Raw genomic sequence first — 20,751 nt, 5'->3', positions numbered from 1 at the left:
TAAAGAACTGTGTTAGGATGGGTGATGTTAAGAGCTGAAGGAGTTATGTTTATGACATGGCACACTCTCTCTATCTCTTTCTCCTTCTCTCTCTCTCTCTCTCTCTCCCTCCCTTCCCCTTTCTCACTCTCTCCCTCTCACTCTCTCTCCCTCCCCCTCTCTCACCCCCTCTCTCTCTCTCCGTCTGTGTCTCTACCACACCAGCTGTTTACCCAGTTCTCTCCATCTCGTTTCTCTGAGTCATTTCAGTCTTTCCTACTCTACTTTCAGGTCACAGAGTCACATCTCATCTCCTCAGCTTGTCTCCCCCACATCAGGCCCACTGATTAATATAACCAACAGATGGTCACATTTAGAAATATTTTACAACACCATAACAGATTATTAAGTAGGCTTCATAACATCTACAGCATATAACAATAACTATACGTGTACATTTTCAACAGCACGCCATGAATCTTTTAGAAACACCTGTGGTCTCCTTTTTACATGAGCAGTGTGATCATCTCTTGTGTCACAGGGACACACCATGCCAATAGTGAACTGGGTTAGCAACAGATCTAGCTATATATGGACCTACCCCACTGGTGCCAATGGTTCGCAGATCCCTTGGCTGCTTAATGCTTGTTCTGCTAAAGGCATCACTTTTAATGATTCGAAATCATTGCATTTTAATGGCTATGTGCTATATTGGAGTTTGTGCTATCCTTTTTACAACACTGTCATCACATTACAAAACAAGTTTTGGTTTTAGAAATTTAAGAATAATATTAATAATAAAAATAATAATGCCATTACAGAATTCTATTATTATTACTTACTGTAAGACACCATATAATAGGGAGCAATACTGCAGTATTGCTGTTGTAATGATGTCCTAATATTGGAACTGTTTCTGTTGTAATGATGTCCTAATATTGGAACTGTCTCTGTTCTAATGATGTCCTAATACTGGAACTGTTTTTACCACATCGAACGTTTGTCCTCTTCCCTTGTCTTCACAAACAGGACCCAGCAGTCTCTCACTGGCAGCTGGACAAGTGGTTTGAGAAAGCTCACAAGAACCATCAGTCTGTGGATCGCCAGCCCAGAGGAGGACCGAGCTCTGGTGTCGCCTTGCAGCCCGGCCCGTGTCCGTCTCCAGAGAGATACTGGGAGCGACACCCCAACCTTGGGACCAGACCGGACTACAGCCCCACTCACAGTCCTGCCCCTAGCCCACAGTTTGACTACAGGCATAGTCCTCAGTACAGTCCCGGGTACAGCCCGTGCCCAAGTCCAGGAAGTAGCCCCGCGCCAAGTGTTTGCCCCAGCCCTGGTGCCAGCCCCCTGCCCCCCGACCCGCCCAAGAGCCCCAGCCCCGGCCCTGCCCCTGCTGCTACCTCTCCCAGGCTCACTTCTTATCCTCGGGGTCCTGCTCACCAGGAAAGCCCCAGGCTTCCAGCACGGCCTACTCTTACGTCCAGTCCTGTGCGTCAGCCTAAGGTGAGGCCATGGCTGCCCCCAGATCACACAAGCCAGCGCAGCACTGACTCGAGGCCCAGAGAGCGCAGACCGCCTGCTCTTCCCGGGGAACCCTCCAAACACGGCTCCACTCATAGCGAGACTCCACACCGGCCCAAAGGAGCCAGCACCGAGTGTCGAAGCAAGACCAGATCCAGTCCTGCTCCGGGTTCGGATCCGAGGCATCGGACAGAGTGCGCTTCCAGGTCTAGCCAGAAAGCAAAATCCAGCCACTCGTCTTCCGCTGACCACGGCACTGAGCGCAGACAGAGGCCTGCCGATACTAAGAGCAAATTCAGCCAGAGTTTAAATGCCAAGCCGAAGTACAGCTCCACCCCCAAACCCAAGCACTCGGCCCCCACTGAGACGAGCAGTCGCTCCGCCCACCCCTCCATCCCTGTACAGCCGCTTCGGACTGATCCAGAGACTGCAGACAGGCTTCACTCAAGGCCTGCCACTAGACTAAGTCCCAGCCCAAAGCCTAAAGCTAAATCCAGAGAGGCTCCGGGTCCCAGTCACAGACCCTCTCAGGAGCAGAAGCCCAGAGAGAAGGCGCGGCAGGCACCCGGCGGTGGGCAGAACCAAGCTGCAGTGTCCCAGAGGCAGGGGAGACTGGCGGAAGAGCAGTTGATAAAGCACCGCCGGGTCCGGACATCTGACGGAGAGGGTGCGGAGGAAGAGAGGAGCAGAGAGGAAGGAGAGAGGGAGAGGAGGAGGAGGAGGAAGGAGCATCATGCGGAGTGGCAGGCGGTGCAGCCCAAACAAAGACCTCACACCAACAGTCAGCCTCACCCCAGCGAACACAGCAGACCTGAGCGCCAGGAGCAGAGGGGCCAGAAGAGGAGGAGGAGCGCTGAAGAACACTCCTCCCTCCCTGGAGCTCTAGGCTCCAACCCTTCACCTCCCCTCTCTCCACCCTCCCCGGCTCTCACCGTCTGCGCCGCACGCCGATCTTCCTCCTCTTCCTGCTCCTCTTCGTCCTCCTCTTCCTCCTCTTCCTCTTCTTCGTCATCTTCTTCAGAGTCTGACTCCGAGCCTGGCCCACCTCGGAACGTCGCCAAAGTCCCCGCGGACTCCACATCGAGCCGGAAGCCCGTTTCCAGGCGGAGAGCTCCGGTGACGTGTGGTCCCGTTGAGACAAGGGCAGGTGCGACCCCACCCACCAGGCCCAGCGACCTGCCCCCAGCTGAAGGGCAGCAGTATCGGGGCAAACACAAACTCTATACCCTGGTGCCGTTCGGCCGGACCGAACAGTCCAGCACTGTCTCACACCGAGGCCTGAGGGATCTGGTGGTGAAGATAGACCTCTCTCTCCTGACCAGAGTCCCTAGCACAAGTGAGGATTCACAGAGACGCCTCTCGTCGTCGTCGTCTTCATCGTCTTCTAAAAATAAAGAAAAACCACCTATGAGACAGCAGTACCACCATGAGCCTGCAGAGGGCAGGGGTAAACGGAAGGTGAGAAGATGGCGAGGAAGAACTTGTGAAGAAGGCTGAGGCCTCTCTCACCTCTCTGATGTCTTCAAGTTGTGTGCTTGTGTGTTCTGTCAGGCTGAGAATGGAGAGGCTCAGAGAGACAGTAAAAGAAGCCTGCTGCACACAGACAGGATCTCAGCGCCTCACGCAGCCAACAGCGAAAACCAGGAGAGCTGTGGCACCAAGCGACAAAATGGGTGCGTTTGAACTTCAGCCCTCAGTGTGGCTGTGACACACTGTGTGTATCTGTGTGTAGCTGTTGTCACTGTTGTTACTGTTGTTTTCCTGGGTGGGGGGTGTTTTCACTCAAAGAAAAGTAGCATGTTAAAACCAAACCCAGAAATGTGTACATCTGTTTTATTGGCACCAAATTCTTGAATTTGAGAAAGACACTTTTACGTTTCCCAGCGTAATTATGAGTTGTCCGTAAACTCTGCGTCTATATTTGTATTTAATGTCCTGATGGGATGGAAGAATAATTGTAGTGGTGGGTGTAATCACCGATTCTTTCAGCTCACAGACACTGCGCTCCCAGCTTGGCCGTGTGGTTGCCCCTTCATGTAGGCCTAGCTCTCAGTTAGAAGGGTAGTTACCACAGTTTACTGTCTCAACTGCCACCACACAGCTCCATCCGGATGGGCACGTCTTAGATTGAGTATCAAGTTACTGTCTTCAGCCCCCAACAGCAAGCGGGCTTGAGAAATGTTATTGGCTGCTTTATATACAGACATGATGAGGATTATTTTTACACCAAGAGGCCAGTATCCCCACTCTCTCCACCATCTGCCGTGAAGACGCAGAAATCCGACCACCAGAGGGACAGAGAGCCAACCGTGAAAAAAACACAGGTACACATTAGTCCACAGTACACCCGAACCACTACACACAACACAGGTACACATTAGTCCACAGTACACACAGACCACTACACACAACACAGGTACACATTAGTCCACAGTACACCCGAACCACTACACACAACACAGGTACACATTAGTCCATAGTACACACAGACCACTACACACAACACAGGTACACATTAGTCCACAGTACACACGGACCACTACACACAACACAGGTACACATTAGTCCACAGTACACACGGACCACTACACACAACACAGGTACACATTAGTCCACAGTACACCCGAACCACTACACACAACACAGGTACACATTAGTCCACAGTACACCCAAACCTCTTCACACAATACAGGTATACATTAGTCCACAGTACACACGGACCACTACACACAACACAGGTACACATTAGTCCACAGTACACCCAAACCTCTTCACACAACACAGGTATACATTAGTCCACAGTACACCCGAACCTCTTCACGCAACACAGGTACACATTAGTCCACAGTACACCCGAACCACTACACACAACACAGGTACACATTAGTCCACAGTACACACAGACCACTACACACAACACAGGTACACATTAGTCCACAGTACACACGGACCACTACACACAACACAGGTACACATTAGTCCACAGTACACACAGACCACTACACACAACACAGGTACACATTAGTCCACAGTACACCCGAACCACTACACACAACACAGGTACACATTAGTCCACAGTACACCCAAACCTCTTCACACAACACAGGTATACATTAGTCCACAGTACACACGGACCACTACACACAACACAGGTACACATTAGTCCACAGTACACCCAAACCTCTTCACACAACACAGGTATAAATTAGTCCACAGTACACCCGAACCTCTTCACGCAACACAGGTACACATTAGTCCACAGTACACACGGACCACTACACACAACACAGATATACATTAGTCCACAGTACACACAGACCACTACACACAACACAGGTACACATTAGTCCACAGCACACACGATAGCCCACAGAACACATGCGCCACTACACACTGCCCTACATCACAGGAGACGAACGTCTGTGTGCTCAGGACCCAGAACGAGTCCGTTACCAAACTTCATTCGTCTTAAATGAGCGTTGAGTGTCATACCTACTGTCCCATTTTACACTGCACTTGGTGTTGCAGTTGCCGTGGAGACGCCCAGAGCAGGACAGAATCACTTCAGTTCACCACCCCCCCTTGTTTGAAAATGCTTCTCTTTTCTAAACACAGAGGAATTAATTGAATCGGTTTGGCTGTGAACACACACTTGTGTGTGGCTCTAAGACCAGATACTGATATCTTACCAAATAGTTGTGTTTTTTTTCTACAGGAGAACAATAAAATGATAGAATACAGATATTGCAGAGATTACACTGAAAATACACTGCAGTATTCCTTTAATGTAATATGTGTTCCTTGGCTACAGCTCAGTTCCCGATACTGAGCTGTTGCGATGGAAATAATTTTTTGATGGAAGCAATTTTTCATCTTACATTTGGATACATCATAGTAATGGATACAGCTATGACATTAAGCCCTGGTTGTCATAGTGATATATACACCCACAAGGTTAAGCCCTGGTTGTTATAGTAATGTATACACCCACAAGGTTAAGCCCTGGTTGTCATAGTAATAGATGCAGCCACAAGGGTAAGCCCTGGTTGTCATAGTAATGGATACAGCCACATTGTTAACCCTCAGTTGTCATAGTAATGGATCCAGCAACAAGGTTAAGCCCTGGTTGTCATAGTAATGGATGGCGCCACGAGGTTAAGCCCGGGTTGTCATAGTAATGAATGCATCCTTGAGTTTAAGCCCCGGTTGTCCTGTTGTAGATCCCGAGGCCTCGTCCCAAGATAGAGGCAGAGTTTGCTGGCCTGTCAGGAAACACACAGCCTCCTGCTGGCTCCTGGGTCCCACCTACAAACCAGCCTGCGTCCTCCCAAGGAACCGTGCCTTACGCTGACGTGTGAGTTATTCAAGTGTTTGAATCAGCACCAGTGTCTAGTGCATGACCCAGCCAATCATCGCACTCACGTACCCCCGTGCCCCCAAACCCCTCCTTCTCTCCTCTCCTCAGTTCACATCACGCTGAATACTACCTGCACGAGGCCAAACGACTGAAACATCGAGCAGATGCCATGGTAACAGCAGCTCCTCCCCTCTGACTGACTACACGGCCAAAACACTTCCAAAGTTAGGCTTAGGAAACCAAGACTTTAGAGCAAGTGTTTTAAGTCAAAAGAACACGATTAACATGGGAATCTGTGCGGTAGACGCAAACATTGCATCTTCTGTCCGCCAGCTGCTCGGAATGTTGCTTCCTCATCCTCTTCCTTACTGTCTTCGTCATCCTCTTCCTCATCTTCTCCCTCGCCCTCTCCATCAACATCTTCCTCATCTTCTTCCTCCCTGCCGTCAGGTGGACAAACTGGGGAAAGCTGTGAACTATGTGGATGCTGCGCTCTCCTTTATGGAATGTGGCAAAGCCATGGAAGAGGGCCCCCTAGAGGCCAAGTCCCCTTACACCATGTACGCAGAAACCGTCGAGCTCATACGGTAGGTCGTCCTTCTATTTTGCTCCCTGCCCACTTTTTTTGTTTGTTTTTTTGCACACACCGAAACCTCCACACACACAACACAATAGACGCTGATAAGTGGTTAACGGACAGAGGACACCTACTGTGATCTACTTTCCCATTAAAATGTGTTACTGAAGGCTATAGCCAAAGAAAACAGCACTGAAGGCAGCTGACAGTTATGAAGGCAACTATTCAAGACACTCAGTATCAGCCCGTGGATAGTTAGAATTTCTTATAATTCTAGTTAATTAACATTCATGAAGGAGCTTTACTTAGAATCCAATTTCTGCAGCCCTGTGAAAATCTCGAGTAGACGTAAGAGTAGATGAAGTAGCCCTCGCGTGTGTGCACAAACACACACGGCACACACATGTTCTCGCGCGGCCAGAGGCTCACAGGCGGTGTTTGGGAATATACTACACCCAGTTGGCCCAACGTTGGGGCCTCCACTCTGTTGTTGATGCTCTCTGTGTTTGGCAGATACGCCATGAGACTGAAGAGTCACACGGGCCCTGCAGCCAGACCAGAGGACAAGCAGCTGGCTGTGCTTTGGTAAACATGACACCGCCCAGCCGACCCTCCCACGCTCAACATCCATCACCAGTCTGTTTTTTTTATCATTTAATTTTCAGCACTTGTATCAGTTAGTCAGTTGCACAACAGCGCCATCTATGTGCAGTGGGGGGGGGGGGGGGGGGGGGGGGGGGGGGGGGGGGAGACATACGGTTCTGTGACCTCTGCCACAAAGCCGCACTTTACAAAGCCGCACTGAACCATTAGTTGGGGCAAGTTGGGTTTCTATTAGTCGGCTCAAGATTGGTTATTACTTTATCTGCATTATCCTTGGCACCCAGTGAGAACTGCTTCAGTCTGGCCTTTAACATCTGGGCCAATGGGTCACCCATGATCTGCTGAATCAGCGTGGCCTTACAGCGTGGTCACTGGCCTTCAGCCTTGCGTCTTTGTTTCTTTGTGTGTCTGGATTGTAGTTTCCGTTGTCTGGCTCTCTTGTATTGGCAAATGTTCCGACTGAAGAAAGAGCACGCTCTGAGATATTCCAACGCACTGCTGGACTACTTCAAGGTACGTCCACATCTGGACACACTTAGATCTGGAACTTCAGATGGCATTCGGGGATAGAGGCACATAGTAGCGGAAAAAAGAAACTACATTTGAGCTTAGCCTTAATACACCCTTAAGTGTACAGTGTGTGAGTTATTTATGCTGATGTTTGCATGCGTCTTTTCTTACAGAGTTCTCCAAAAGTACCTCACACTCAACCTTCCTGGAATGATACCACAAAGTAAGGCCTAATTATGTCCTCATAACAAGACAAGGACTTGTTTCAAACATCCAACTGCAGCTGTATGCACTGAACATGTGAGTGTTTGTGATTCTTTAGGGGAAATGTACTTCCAACTTGCACATCCCCTGTTGGTTTACCCGGACCTCAGTCTGGCAGCTGCGCTACGGCCCCTTTTATCAGCATTCCCCAGCGTATCCACCAGATGGCAGCAAACCACCTCAATATCACCAACAGTGTGCTTTATAGTTATGAGTACTGGGAGGTGGCGGACACCTTGGCCAAGGAAAACAAAGGTGAGTGAAACGCCAAGGTTACAAAGTGCTTTATGGAGAAGTCAAAATAAAAATAAAATAATGTAAGAATACAAAATGGGACATTCATTTGAAGATGAGCTGATAGAGGCCATATTGAATCTTGAGAAAATAAACATTGAAAACCAAGTGCAGTTTTAAAAGTGCTGGATGTGAAATACACAAGCTGGGTGGCACAATCTACCCCACATTCTACCCCACAGATTACCTCACAGTCTACCCCACAGATTACCTCACAGTCTACCCCACAGTCTACCCCACAGATTACCGCACAGACTACCCCACAGTCTACCTCACAGATTACCTCACAGTCTACCCCACAGTGTACCCTACAGATTACCCCACAGTCTACCCCACAGGTTATCCCACAGTCTACCCCACAGATTACCCCACATATTACCCCACAAACTACCTCACAGTCTACCCCACAGTCTACCCCACAGATTACCGCACGGACTACCCCACAGTCTACCTCACAGATTACCTCACAGTCTACCCCACAGTGTACCCTACAGATTACCCCACAGATTACCCCACATATTACCCCACAAACTACCCCACAGTCTACCCTCAGTCCTTGACAGGGCATCGTTCTTCACATAATAATAAATAGATTTATCAAGAACAATCATCACTCAATCCTTGAGACAAGAGCACAGTGTTCATGTAATGCTGGATAAGGATATGGTAATGTAGAGGATAACAGTCTTCTCTCAATCCCTGAGAGGATACCAGTCTTCTCACAGTCACAGGCAGCTATAAACAGCTATAGCAACACAATCTTCTCTCAATCCCTGAGTGGTAGAAGACCAACATACAATTTGTAAAATACCACCATAAAAGGATCTAAAAAGATATAGATCATTTTGATTAAAATAATATGATGTCTTGGTCATGTGTATTTATGCACTCAGTAAATTAAATTGATTCTCTCTCCCTATTTCTGTCAATCTCTTTCTCTCTTTCTAACTGTAGGGTTCTTTAACTACCTGAACACATTAACTGGACCTCTGACTCTACACAGCAGCATGGGCCATATTGTCCAGTACACCAGACAGGGGCTGCAGTGGATACGGATCAGTGCCAACTTGTCTTAATGTTTAAACACAGCCACTGCCTTGGCACGGGTCTCTGGGCTCTGCTGTACTACACACTGTAACCTGGACATGGGCCTGCCGTGTAATTTATCACTTCAGTTCGGAACATGCGTGTATTTGGACAGAAGTCACACGTTCCTGCTGTGGAAGAAGAGCTCAGAGACTCTGGTGGACACAGGTGTCTGTCCCTATTTATGAGACAGTCCCATAGATAACAGATAGGTCCACAGTTATGAGACATGTCTGCATCCCAGTTCTCTGTATTTAAGTCCATTAAGAATGTGAAGATATCTGTAAGGATTTTGACACTTCTGTACATTCTATGCCAAATGTGCCACATTTTTATAAAGCAAATGATTAAAAATCATTCTTCCATTTACATACTTTGTATGAATTAAAAGCAAAACAAAACGGGAATTGATATGGTTTTAATAGTGAAATGTAGCTCTCAACAAATGCCAGCAGTGATCAACACACTTCTTACGTTTTTGATATTTTTTCAACTGAGTGTGTTTTTGACACATTTAAAATTTCTGTAAATGTGGTCAGTGTGTGTTTTTTAAAACTGAATTTTTATAAAAATGTTTGTGCAATAATATGCGTGTTGTCATTTTACTGCTTGTCACATGATTAGGTCGGTAGCACACTCGACATGTGCACAATCCATACAAGCCTTTGTCATTGTAAGATGTACACACTATTACCCAAGCTATGTTCCTTGAGCAGTCTGTTTGGTTTATCATCGTGGCCAGTTGATCAGTGAACATTTATTTAGATTTTTTTTTCTTTTATGCCACTGGTAACCTAACCTATAAAATTATTAGTTGTAATGAGAATCTGGTATGTCTTACAAAAAGGAATATTTTATAATGTAAATAAGTTCAGCTGAACATGATAAACTGACTCCCACACAGTCACGTAGTGGAGCATTACTATTACTTGTAGTAAACGCAAAGTCATCAAATTTCGAGAAAAGTTGGACCGAGACTGCGGATTCCTACGAATTGGAGATTTTGTTTTATTCGTTTATCCATCATCTTGGTAAGACGCTCCGACCCTATGTGTAGGGCTCCAACAGCTAAATCATAACCTGTAGGCTAGACGACCCGCCCACAGCCCGTGGCCCCGCCCACAGCCCCGCCCCCTCAGTTCCTCCTCCCACCTAAACGAGCCTGTTGTAGCTCTACAGTAGTTTTGTAGCGCGAGGCCTTGTCGCGCGATGCTGAGATCATACTGAGTTATTAAACAAAAGGTTTGCACCTTGTACGCGTACAAATGGCTTCTGGCGTCGAGCGAGCGGAGCCGGGCGACAGCGAGCAGGATGAGGCGGAGGACGTGTACGAGGTGGAGAAGATCATTGACATGAGAGTGGAGGACGTGAGTGCGGAGCGCTAGCACCCAGATGCATGTCGGGATGCCATCTTGCTAGCTAACGCTAACTGACGTACACAGTTCGAGTTTAAAAGTAGAAAAAACAAACAAAAGCACAATGTTTACTCCAGAAAAGACGATTTAACTGCGCGGGAATGATAACAGGTCCTCTGGTGCGGGTTTACTTCAGTATTCAGACGTGTTCGCAGGTGACATTTTGCTAGCGTGATAACTGAGCTAGCCACACAGCTAGCTGGGTTGCCGAGGTAACTTCCCTGTCGTTAGCCTGGTAGCTAGTTAGCTGTGTGGCTAGCAGCGGGCTAGTCAACCAGTCCGTTATTAGTCGGTTATTAGTCCGTTATTAGTCCATTATTACCTATGAAAGACACTCTTGTCAAGTTTTGGTCTTTGTTTACACGTACGTACTGTATGCAAAATGTGTGTTTGTTTGACATTTGCGGTGTTAAGTTCCACATAAGGTTTGAAAGTGAAAGTGTTTGCTGGTTGGCAGTACCAAGTGTTGACGTGACCTGTCCACCCTCACGTAGACCACAGACGGGCACCGCGGTCTAGTGACCTGTCCACCCTCACGTAGACCACAGACGGGCACCGCGGTCTAGTGACCTGTCCACCCTCACGTAGTCCACAGACGGGCACCGCGGTCTAGTGACCTGTCCACCCTCACGTAGACCACAGACGGGCACCGCGGTCTAGTGACCTGTCCACCCTCACGTAGACCACAGACGGGCACCGCGGTCTAGTGACCTGTCCACCCTCACGTAGTCCACAGACGGGCACCGCGGTCTAGTGACCTGTCCACCCTCACGTAGACCACAGACGGGCACCGCGGTCTAGTGACCTGTCCACCCTCACGTAGACCACAGACGGGCACCGCGGTCTAGTGACCTGTCCGCGGTGCTTCATGTCCCTGTGAGTGGAAATGCCCTGAGTGAAAGTCGAAGGCGATCACATTACAGTTTGATGACATCCTTGTGCAGACCCTGACGTGCTCTGCTTGTGAAATGCTGGCTGATTGTAGGTCTGTAAGTAGGTCTGTAGGCTGTAGGTCTGTGGCATCAAAGCAGACCTTGTTCTTTCAGGTTTGTTGTGTAAGAATGAGTGTATGTAAGAGTACAGACTCACAGTCATAAAGTGCAGAGGTGCAGAGGCAGTGGGGGGGGGGGGGGGACAGGCGTGAGGATATTAAAGCTGTCGAGGTGGACGATGATGCACGCATATGAGAGGAAGAGATGTTTGCAGTAGATAAGAGATGACTTCCTTAGAGCATGCAGCTTCCATCGCCCTGTTTCCTGCAGGAGGGGGAACACGTTGCAGTGTAGAGGCGCACGCTGTGGGAGGTTACAACGCTAACAATACCATCCAGTACCCTGTGCGCAGCTGGCCTGCTAGTCAACGGACTGTCCTCCCATTTGTACATTCCCAAAAATGCAGTTGGGGGGGGGGGGGGGGGTGCATGCCAGGCATGCATGTGCACATGTCACATCGAAGTGTCTTTGGTGTTGATGCAAACTATTATTTCAAGTGTATTGCATAATGAGATTTTCTTACAACTAAAAGAACAGTTAGTTTGACTTGTTTGACCTCATATTCATATTGTGCTGATAATTGCATTGAGATGTAGCTGTAATTTGAAGGACTTTCCGTATCTGAGAGCCTGTTCTGAGTGGTTGTCTTCATGGATTTACTCTTTCATGTATTGTTTTCATGGGCTGAAGAAAGCATTCAGTGACACCTTTTCTGGGGAAAATAGATCAATAAGTGACTCTGTAACTGCCACTGCTTGTGTGCGTGTGTGTGCGCTTTAGTGATGAAATAGGATACACCCCAGATCTGAGACAGTTTCAGTCATTCCAAGTTCAGCACACTGACCATGGTGATCGCTTAACTATGACCTTAACAGAGGCCTAACACAACTTTGCCATACACGCCAGCAGCTCCAGGGGCATAACCATACACACACACACACACACATACGCAACAGACCTGCCCTTGGCTTTGCTTACAAAAACACAGGCTTCCCTGTCTCTCCTTCCTTTGCACACTAAACCACATGTTCAGAATTTAGGTAGGTCCTCTGTTGAACAGAGCGTCTCAGTGAATGCCTGATCCTTGGTATCAGTTGACAACAAATGTTGAATCTGATACTCAAGGACAAGATTGAGTGACATTATGACAGCAGTTCTGAATTACAAAAACAGTAATCACCTTGGATGAAAGAGGAGTAGCGAGACTAGCAGGAAGAGGAAACGCCCGTATTGGTGACGGGGAGGAGGCCCCGCCCCCTGAGCCTGATGAATGGTCATCATTGTGTGCTGAGCTGGTGCATTCAGGTGCTGCCCAGAAACACAGACAGACGGTACTGTTGGTTACTGTTACTTAGCAACACTGCAAATAATGAATATTCGTGAATGTCACCTGTGTGTCTCAAAGATTTTTTGCTTTATGGTTCGATACAAACCCTGTCAATCAAATGAACACATTAGGATGCCTAATGCCTGAGGTTTTCTGATGTTTTCTCACGTCACACCAGATAATTGCATACAACATACATGTTGCATACATGTTGTGAAATCTGCCCGGTGGTGGTGTACTATACACTCTTATATGTATTTATGTTGTAAGAGTGCAGTAGACCGTGTATGATGAAGTTGTTTGTGCCGTGTAGGGGGAAGTGCTGTACCGCGTGCGATGGAAGAACTACTCATCAGATGATGATACCTGGGAGCCAAAGGCTCACCTGGAGGACTGCAGTGAGGTGCTGCTGGCGTACGAGAGGGCCCTGGCTGAGCGCAAGCCCAAGAAAGACCCTGGCATGGTCAGACCCTCTCAAATCCTCAACACCCCTCCAGAGTCTAGAGAGCTTAATCTGAAACGCTAGGGGAACATTGCTGAAGCATATGATGTCGAGGTACCTGTGGGATATTAACACACCTGTATTTGTTTGGGGGGGTTTTATTTCTGTCTCGTGCCCAGAAGCTACCCATGAAGAGTGATCTGTTCGACGCCAATTCGGAGAGCGAGAGTGGTAAAGACCAACCGAAGGAGTCACCTGTGAAGAAGAAGAAGAAGAAAAAGAAGCACCCCGAGGAGTCGGAGGACGAGAAGACTGCAAAGGACAAGAAAAAGAAGAAGAAGAAGGAGAAATGGAAGGAGGACAAACCTCTGCCCGCCCCCGAGTCTGACGAAGAGGACGACAGGCCCCCCGCTTCGCCCCCGCAGAGGAAGGACAAGACGTCGGACAGTAAAAAGAGAGTCATTGAGAGCGACGAGGAAGATGACGACGACGGTCCGGCGGGGGGCGAAGAAACACAGGAAGGACAGCAAAGCTAAAGATGGAGCCAGGCAGAAGAAGGAGAGCGTCGACGAGCGCAAGAAGAAAACGATCAAGTCAAAGAGAGAGATGGACAGCTCTGGGGAGGAGACGGACAGGAGCGACGCCCCGTCGGAGTGCCACGCCCACGACGGCGCCACGGCAGACGCGCAGAACAGCGCCCCCGCCAAAACGCCTGCTCCCAGAACCGTGGAGAAGGGCTCGCGCAACGAGACGGCCGGCGACCACGCCAAGACCAAGCAGAAGAAGAGCAAGCAGGACTGGAAGAATTTCAGAGATCCGAGTCAGGACAAGAAGCCCAAGAAGACGGACGGGCCGGTGCCGGTGCTGAAGGAGAGCAGCTTGAGTAAGCTGAAGAGTCTGACCAGCAAGAGCAGCAAGTTGGCGCGTAGTGAGGACGAACCCGAGCCCAGCGACCCCGCCAGGGCAAAGGTCAAGGGCAAATCAGCGGAGTCCAGCCTCTTTCCTCAGAAGGACTCTTCCGCCTCGTCGTCCTCGTCTTCTATAGCATCGGCTCCTCCCACCAAACCCAGAGAGGAGGAGTCGAAGGAAGAGGGCGGAGAGAAGGGCAGGGCGTCCAATCATCTGTTTGAGAAATTCCTGCTGACGTGTGAGGCCAAGGACCGTGTGCCCAGAAAACAGGCTGTCCACACGACGCCCAAGGTACAGGCTATGGTTGATTACTTATGGACTTGATCTTTTTTTAGGGTGTCTAAATGTGTTATGTTGGTTGTTTTTTTTTATATTCCAGAATTCAGTGAAAACGGATAAAAAGGTGAAACTTGCGAAAGAAAAGTCTGAACCTGACAAAGCAGAAAAGACCAAGGATGGTGAGAAACAGTGACCCAGAGAAATGACCCAACTGGCATACATATGAATGAACTCGTATAAGTCACATCTTCATTCACACAAATTGTGAGTTTATGTTTTGTCGGTGTGTTTGCCAACACAAAACTCTCCCTTACAAGGCCCAAGAGCTAGTCAGAGTCCTGTTTCCATGGAGACGGATGAGAAACAGGAAAAGGCCACGCCGGAGTCAGAGAAGGGTGACAGGTCAGATGAGCCCGCCTCCAAGACCAAGGAGGAGACGCAGAGAGAGGAGGACCAGCGAAGGAGGAGGGAGAGACTGGAGGAGACACAGAGGGAGCGGAAGACGAGGATGGAGGAGGCGCAGAGGGAGAGGCAGAGACAGGCGGAGGAGGCTCGGCTGGAGCAGAGGGCCGCGGAGCCGACGACCGCCTCTCCCGAGTCCACCGAGGACTCCAGGTGGAAGGAGAGGAGGAGGAGGAGAGGAGACGACAGTGAGACACGCCACCTCCTTACCTGTGATGACAATCAAGAGCCTCAGGAGCCCCTGGAGCGCTCAGACAAGACTCCTGGTTTGTACTCCCTCCAGTGGTGACCCTCCCGCGCTCACACACACACACACACACACACACAGGAGGACACGTGGGGTCCCGATGTGTTGGTGATGGTGTGGTTAGTTCTTGTATTCAGCCATGCAAGGTTAAGTGGTGAAGGTTTGGGGTAATGATGATCTACAGGCCCAGATCCTCCTGCCTCAAACATACTGGCCATTTCCTCCACTTAAGTTCCCTCATTTCAGGGAACAATCTGATCACTCTGAAATATCATCTCATGTATAAAGAGCTCTTCTTTCAGTTTTCTAATCGTATGTGCACATACAGTGTTGTCCTTTTGAATTTAATGTGAATAAAGTTTACACAAACTTTAGAATCTTAAACGCATGAAAAGTCGCGTGTGTGTTGCGTGTTTACATGCTTGTGTGCGTGAACATGTATTTGTCCTGTGATTAGACAGGGGACCGCCTTCACTTAACCTGGGGGTGGAACTAAAACTGGATTGGATGACGCTGGAAGATTTTCAGAAACACCTGAACGGAGAAGATGAGAATCTCTCCCCTCTAGCCTTAACACCCAGTAGGTTTTACACACTCACCCACCCCACACTCTCCTAACACGCACTCATAGCCCTAAACACACTGCCTCCACACTGCAGTAATGATACAGGCCGGGCCTGTTGGCTTGGCCCTGATGAATACCGGTTTCCGTCCACTCCCTCTTTTGTCCACTCTCACAGCTGAGCTACGTGAAGCTGTAAAGAACGGGAATTACATGGCGGTGAAACGGGCTCTCAGTTCCAAGGAGGACTACAATTTGGACCAGGAGGTGTGTACTGCTCCGTGTGTGCCTGCCATGTCTGCCTTCTTGCTGTGTTTCTGGGATGAGTGACTCCCCTCCCTACATTCCCAATAGCATGTCAGTGAAATAGTGCCGTGCCTGCTTCAGAACTAGATCTGGGATCACTGATCTGCTTTTAATAATCCTGGGCCTCAAAGGGGCCCAACGCTAGTGCTGTGCTGTCCTGTTGTATCAGTATCGTCCTCTGGCTGCTGTCTGAACAGCACATTAAAAAACACAGATTACCTTAATGCAGCTTCATGATGAACACGTCATACATCATCAAAGTAACCCAGCAACGTCAGTGTCTTCAATTGTCCTTTAATGGCGCGCCTGTTGCCTTGTATTTATTTATTTTATTTTTTTACATTTATTTATTTTTGCATGCGGACCCATGCTGCCCCCTGCAGGACTCCAGCGGTATGTCGCTCTCCATGCTTGCGGCCGCGGGCGGGCAGGATGATATCCTGCGGCTGCTGATTAAGAAAGGAGTGAAGGTGAACGGGCGTCAGAAGAACGGCACCACGGCGCTCATGCACGCAGCCGAGAAGGTAGGAGCGCCTCACGCCCGCCCTCCATGTCCCCCATGCACCTTCCACGAGGCGGTTGTCGAGAGGAGACCGTAGCGTTTGTCGGGGGACAGGCTGTGTCAGCTGCTCGTCTCGTTTGTCCCGTGCAGAACTTCCTGACGACCGTGGCTGTCCTCCTGGAGGCGGGGTCATGCCTGAACGCTCAGACTCTGGGCGGGGAGACTGCTCTCATGAAGGTGAGGGAGGCGGAGCCGCTTAATTACTCGAGTAATTATTGTGGTTACATGCTGTTTTTTCTGTAAGCGATGTGGCTAAGTTTAACACGGCTGTCGTGACTTTGGGGCTCTCTTCTGCCAGGCATGTAAAAGGGGAAACGCGGATGTAGTGCGCCTCCTGCTGGAGAACGGAGCCGACTGCAACATCCTCTCCAAGCACAAGAACACAGCCTTGCACTTTGCCAAGCTCAGCAACAACCTGCTGGTGTACGACCTCATCAAAGACCACATTGAGACGTGAGTGCTTTAGGGAGAACCCATACGCTGGGGGATTCATATCTCCCAGACACATTTCCTGAATCCAAGTGAATTCAGCAGCAGCACATGTGCATCAGGTTGGCCTGTATGAATGCGCTTGCAGATTGCTGACGGTAGCGGAGGAGACGATCAGAGCGTACTTTGAGACGCGGCTGGCGCTGCTCGAGTCCGTGTTTCCTCTGGCCTGCCATCGTCTGTGCGAGGGACCAGACTTCTCACTAGAATTCAACTACAAACCCCCACAACAGACACCTGGAGAAGGTAACAGTTCAAACACTGGAATACCATACACCTCTGGGCCTCCAGAGTTTTCGCTCTGTCCCTGCACCCACCACAGCTGAACACTGAATAACCTGGTGCCGCTGTGCTGGGGTTTGGGCTGGAGCGAAAACATGGACTGGATGGTGCTTCCGGGGACTGGGCTGGGATTCGCAGCCTTATCTGGCGTCGCAGCATGGGGGCAGGCAGTGAGAGTGTGGTGTCTCTCGCCCCCAGGATCAGGAATGCTCCTCTTCATCTTCCACGCCAACTTCATGAGTGAGATCACGGCCCGGCTCTGCGGACCCTGCAGCGTCCACGCCGTCATCCTTAACGACAAGTTCCAGCTGCCCATCTTTCTTGTGAGCCCCTCCCCACATTCCTGTAGTGTCTGTGTGTGTTTGCCTCAACCGCATTCCCTCTCTCCACTTCGTGATTTCAGCTGATGTACTAATATAACGTACTGACATATCATTAACATGTATTGAAATAAGCTAGTGATCTTAAAATCTGGTCCAAATCCAGTAATCGGTGGTAGTTTATTGAACAAATAATTCAACTGGGTAATAATTTTTTTCATAATAGCCAACTCATAAGCCCTGATGGTAATTTCAATAGGGACTTAACTCAAATATCTTATGGACTTAACTCAAATATCTGCAGTCTCTCTGACTACGTGTGCTCTTCCCCTAACAGGATAGCCACTTTATTTATTCCTTTAGCCCGGTTCAAGGAACAAACAAACTCTTCATCCGCCTGGCCGAATCACCGACAGCTAAGGTAAGAGAGGGGTGTACCTGCGAGTACAGTGATACAAATGTGCACATGTCCTCAGCAGGGCTAAAGTGTTCATCACAACATGTCTTCCTTCCTTTGCGTCCGCAGGTTAAACTCCTGATCGGTGCGTACAGAGTGCAGCTGCAGTGACGCACCCTGCAGGTCAGCTGAGAGTCTCAGAGGGTCAGCTCCCACACCTCTGATCTCTGTGGCACAAGCCCCACCAGAAGAGACCCTCCATCTTCTCCGTCCGTTCTGGTTCATGAACTGGAGATCAAAGCCCTGCCTTGCCTGTCATAGAACACTCTGTAAGTTTGAGTTGTAAAGGACTTCTGGCTTGTCCTGAACATTTTGGAAAGCCTCTTAAGCAGAAGTCAACATGTGTGAGGGATTTGACCATGTGAGGTTGTACTGTTCACTTGTAAATCTGTTTGTAAAGTTATTTTCCTCTTTTTAAATACAATAATTTATCACTCCAGACTCAACAATAGTCCTTTATATGTCATTGCCGTTTATAAAAATGGACTTGCCGTGTGTGTGTGTGTGTGTGTGTGTGTGTGTGTGTGTGTGTGTGTGTGTGTGTGTGTGTGTGTGTGTGTGTGTGTGTGTGTGTGTGTGTGTGTGTGTGTGTGTGTGTGTGTGTGTGTGTGTGTGTGTGTGTGTGTGTGTGTGTGTGAGAGAGAGAGAGAGAGAGAGAGAGGGAATGAGGTCATGTGATTAAGTACTTCTTGCCCCCTGTGTTGATTGTGTGGGACCAAGATGAGACTGAATCTAAGACCTCTTCAGTGTGAGAGTTAATCCTCTACTGAAGAGTCCTGCATGTTACTTAGTCTTTACTAAATGTTTTTACACTGAACTTAACAGATACTTTGGGCAGTGTGTGTGTGTGTGTGTGCGTGTGAGAGAGAGAGAGTGTGATAAGGGCTAGTATCAGTAGTGGAAAGCAGAGCCATGTCTGATAATGCAGTTTGTTTAGGAATTAAAAATACTTGTATTAAGATCACAATGTTCACTTGTGTCCATGTCCGTCATATTAAGATCATAATGTGCAAATTGAAGTTTGATTCTTTTTCCTCTTGCATGCACTTTTCTAAGTGCTTTGTTTAGAGGTTTGTATCAACTGGCATGTTTTGTTTTTGTTTGCTTGAAATCTAACTGCTAATGTGGCTCATGACAGGAGAGAATATTAGCCTGGTTAATATGATAAAATAGATAACAGATCATGGTTTCATTTTCACGGTTCACTACCAGTAGTCATAAACAGTTAAGACTAAACTGAGTAAGATTTAGGCTTTACATCCAGAGGTCAGCAGATATACCTGAGATTCTTTTGGGAGCAGTGATGAATATCACACTTATTCTCCGCCTGCCTGGTTTGTGTTTTCATTCCACTGTGATTAATTTTTTTCTTGATTCTCCCCTTTGCACTTTGGCCTGTGTGTGAAGACTGAGAGAATACACATATCATGGCTCTCTCTTCAAATAAAATGTAAATATGTTTCCATATTAATAAATACATTTGTTGCTTACTTTATTAGGACCTTACAAAAAATATTTTATTTCTAGGTTAGGAAGAATAGTTTTCATAGCCTGGATAATTGGTTATTTTTGTAATAATCTGCTAAAATTTATATTCATAAATTCAAGGCTTGACGTATTTTCATCTACAGGTGCATATCAATAAAGTAGAATATCATCAAAAAGTTTATTTCAGTAATTCAATACAAAAAGTGAAAAGTGAAGCAGTAATTTGTGCAAAAGTATTGCGTGCATTTACTGTACATACTTTTCAGTAGGCCAGCATTTCTAAATAAAAAATATTTTATTATTATAATAATCTTTCTGGGAGAATGACTTTTGGGTTTTCATTGGTTATAAGCCATAATCATCAACATTAACAGAAATACATGAAATAGATCACTCTGTCATGAATCTATATAATATATGCATTTCACTTTCTGTATTGAATTACTGAAATTAATTTTTTTTTTTGATACTCTAATTTATTGAAATTTACCTGTGTATTTATACTTGCGTATAAAACTGCAAAACAGTGCATGTAGTGTGTGTGTAAATATCCACCCCTTATATGGACTGGCTGTTAGATATATATGCAGTGTCTTCATTCTAGTATTCTAAGTCATGGTAATTTCTCCTCAATCTCATCTCATGCTGTCAAGAATTATTATAGATTAATGAATCTAAATGTAATTAATTAATTGGAAGTTCTCTTGAACTTGTTTTTGTTAATGCTGAGACACATGATGTACTCCAAGGCTTAAAGAGACGCTTGGCTCAGAACAGGCTGTCTAGGCTACTGTCTGTACTCTTCCTAATGCACACAATGCCATAATTACTGCAATATTACGATTAGATCACGTTAGTAAATACAGCGAGGACTCACCCTCTGAGCTGAGTGTTAAAGTTATAACACAATAATATATATTGGACTGCATCTAAACACAGGAAGACGAGAATAATGTTGGAGGAAGAATGTGTGTAAAAGAGTGGAACCCTTGTAGAGACAGTTTTCATGTGAGTGATT

At 47.7% G+C, this 20,751-nt stretch overlaps 2 protein-coding genes across 3 annotated transcripts in view; both read left to right on the top strand.

The window, feature by feature from the left end:
- Positions 1-9,766, top strand: part of aff3 (AF4/FMR2 family, member 3) — a 19,105-nt gene extending 9,339 nt beyond the window's left edge. For both annotated transcript variants that reach the window (XM_077001833.1, XM_077001832.1), the window contains exons 9-19: positions 1,009-2,961; positions 3,055-3,176; positions 3,707-3,827; positions 5,724-5,857; positions 5,969-6,032; positions 6,311-6,447; positions 6,951-7,022; positions 7,460-7,553; positions 7,724-7,773; positions 7,873-8,069; positions 9,063-9,766. In XM_077001833.1, the coding sequence (XP_076857948.1) occupies positions 1,009-2,961; positions 3,055-3,176; positions 3,707-3,827; positions 5,724-5,857; positions 5,969-6,032; positions 6,311-6,447; positions 6,951-7,022; positions 7,460-7,553; positions 7,724-7,773; positions 7,873-8,069; positions 9,063-9,184 (3,066 nt within the window). In that variant the 3' untranslated portion in view covers positions 9,185-9,766. The remainder of the gene's footprint in view (positions 1-1,008; positions 2,962-3,054; positions 3,177-3,706; positions 3,828-5,723; positions 5,858-5,968; positions 6,033-6,310; positions 6,448-6,950; positions 7,023-7,459; positions 7,554-7,723; positions 7,774-7,872; positions 8,070-9,062) is intronic.
- Positions 9,767-10,336: 570 nt separating this feature from the next.
- mphosph8 (M-phase phosphoprotein 8) lies at positions 10,337-19,740 on the top strand. The gene is given in 15 exon segments (XM_077001834.1): positions 10,337-10,561; positions 13,242-13,391; positions 13,553-13,876; positions 13,878-14,570; positions 14,659-14,737; positions 14,876-15,286; positions 15,725-15,847; positions 16,008-16,096; positions 16,519-16,659; positions 16,788-16,874; positions 16,996-17,150; positions 17,275-17,432; positions 17,667-17,791; positions 18,126-18,209; positions 18,315-19,740. Coding segments are annotated over 15 exon segments (2,763 nt in total). The 5' UTR covers positions 10,337-10,459; the 3' UTR covers positions 18,357-19,740.
- The last annotated feature ends 1,011 nt before the right edge of the window (positions 19,741-20,751 follow it).

The sequence above is a fragment of the Brachyhypopomus gauderio genome, chromosome 4 (genome assembly GCF_052324685.1).
Source record: "Brachyhypopomus gauderio isolate BG-103 chromosome 4, BGAUD_0.2, whole genome shotgun sequence".
Lineage (NCBI taxonomy): Eukaryota > Metazoa > Chordata > Actinopteri > Gymnotiformes > Hypopomidae > Brachyhypopomus > Brachyhypopomus gauderio.
The sequence above is the reverse complement of the archived record's forward strand: the minus strand, read 5'-3'. Positions and strand labels throughout refer to the sequence as shown.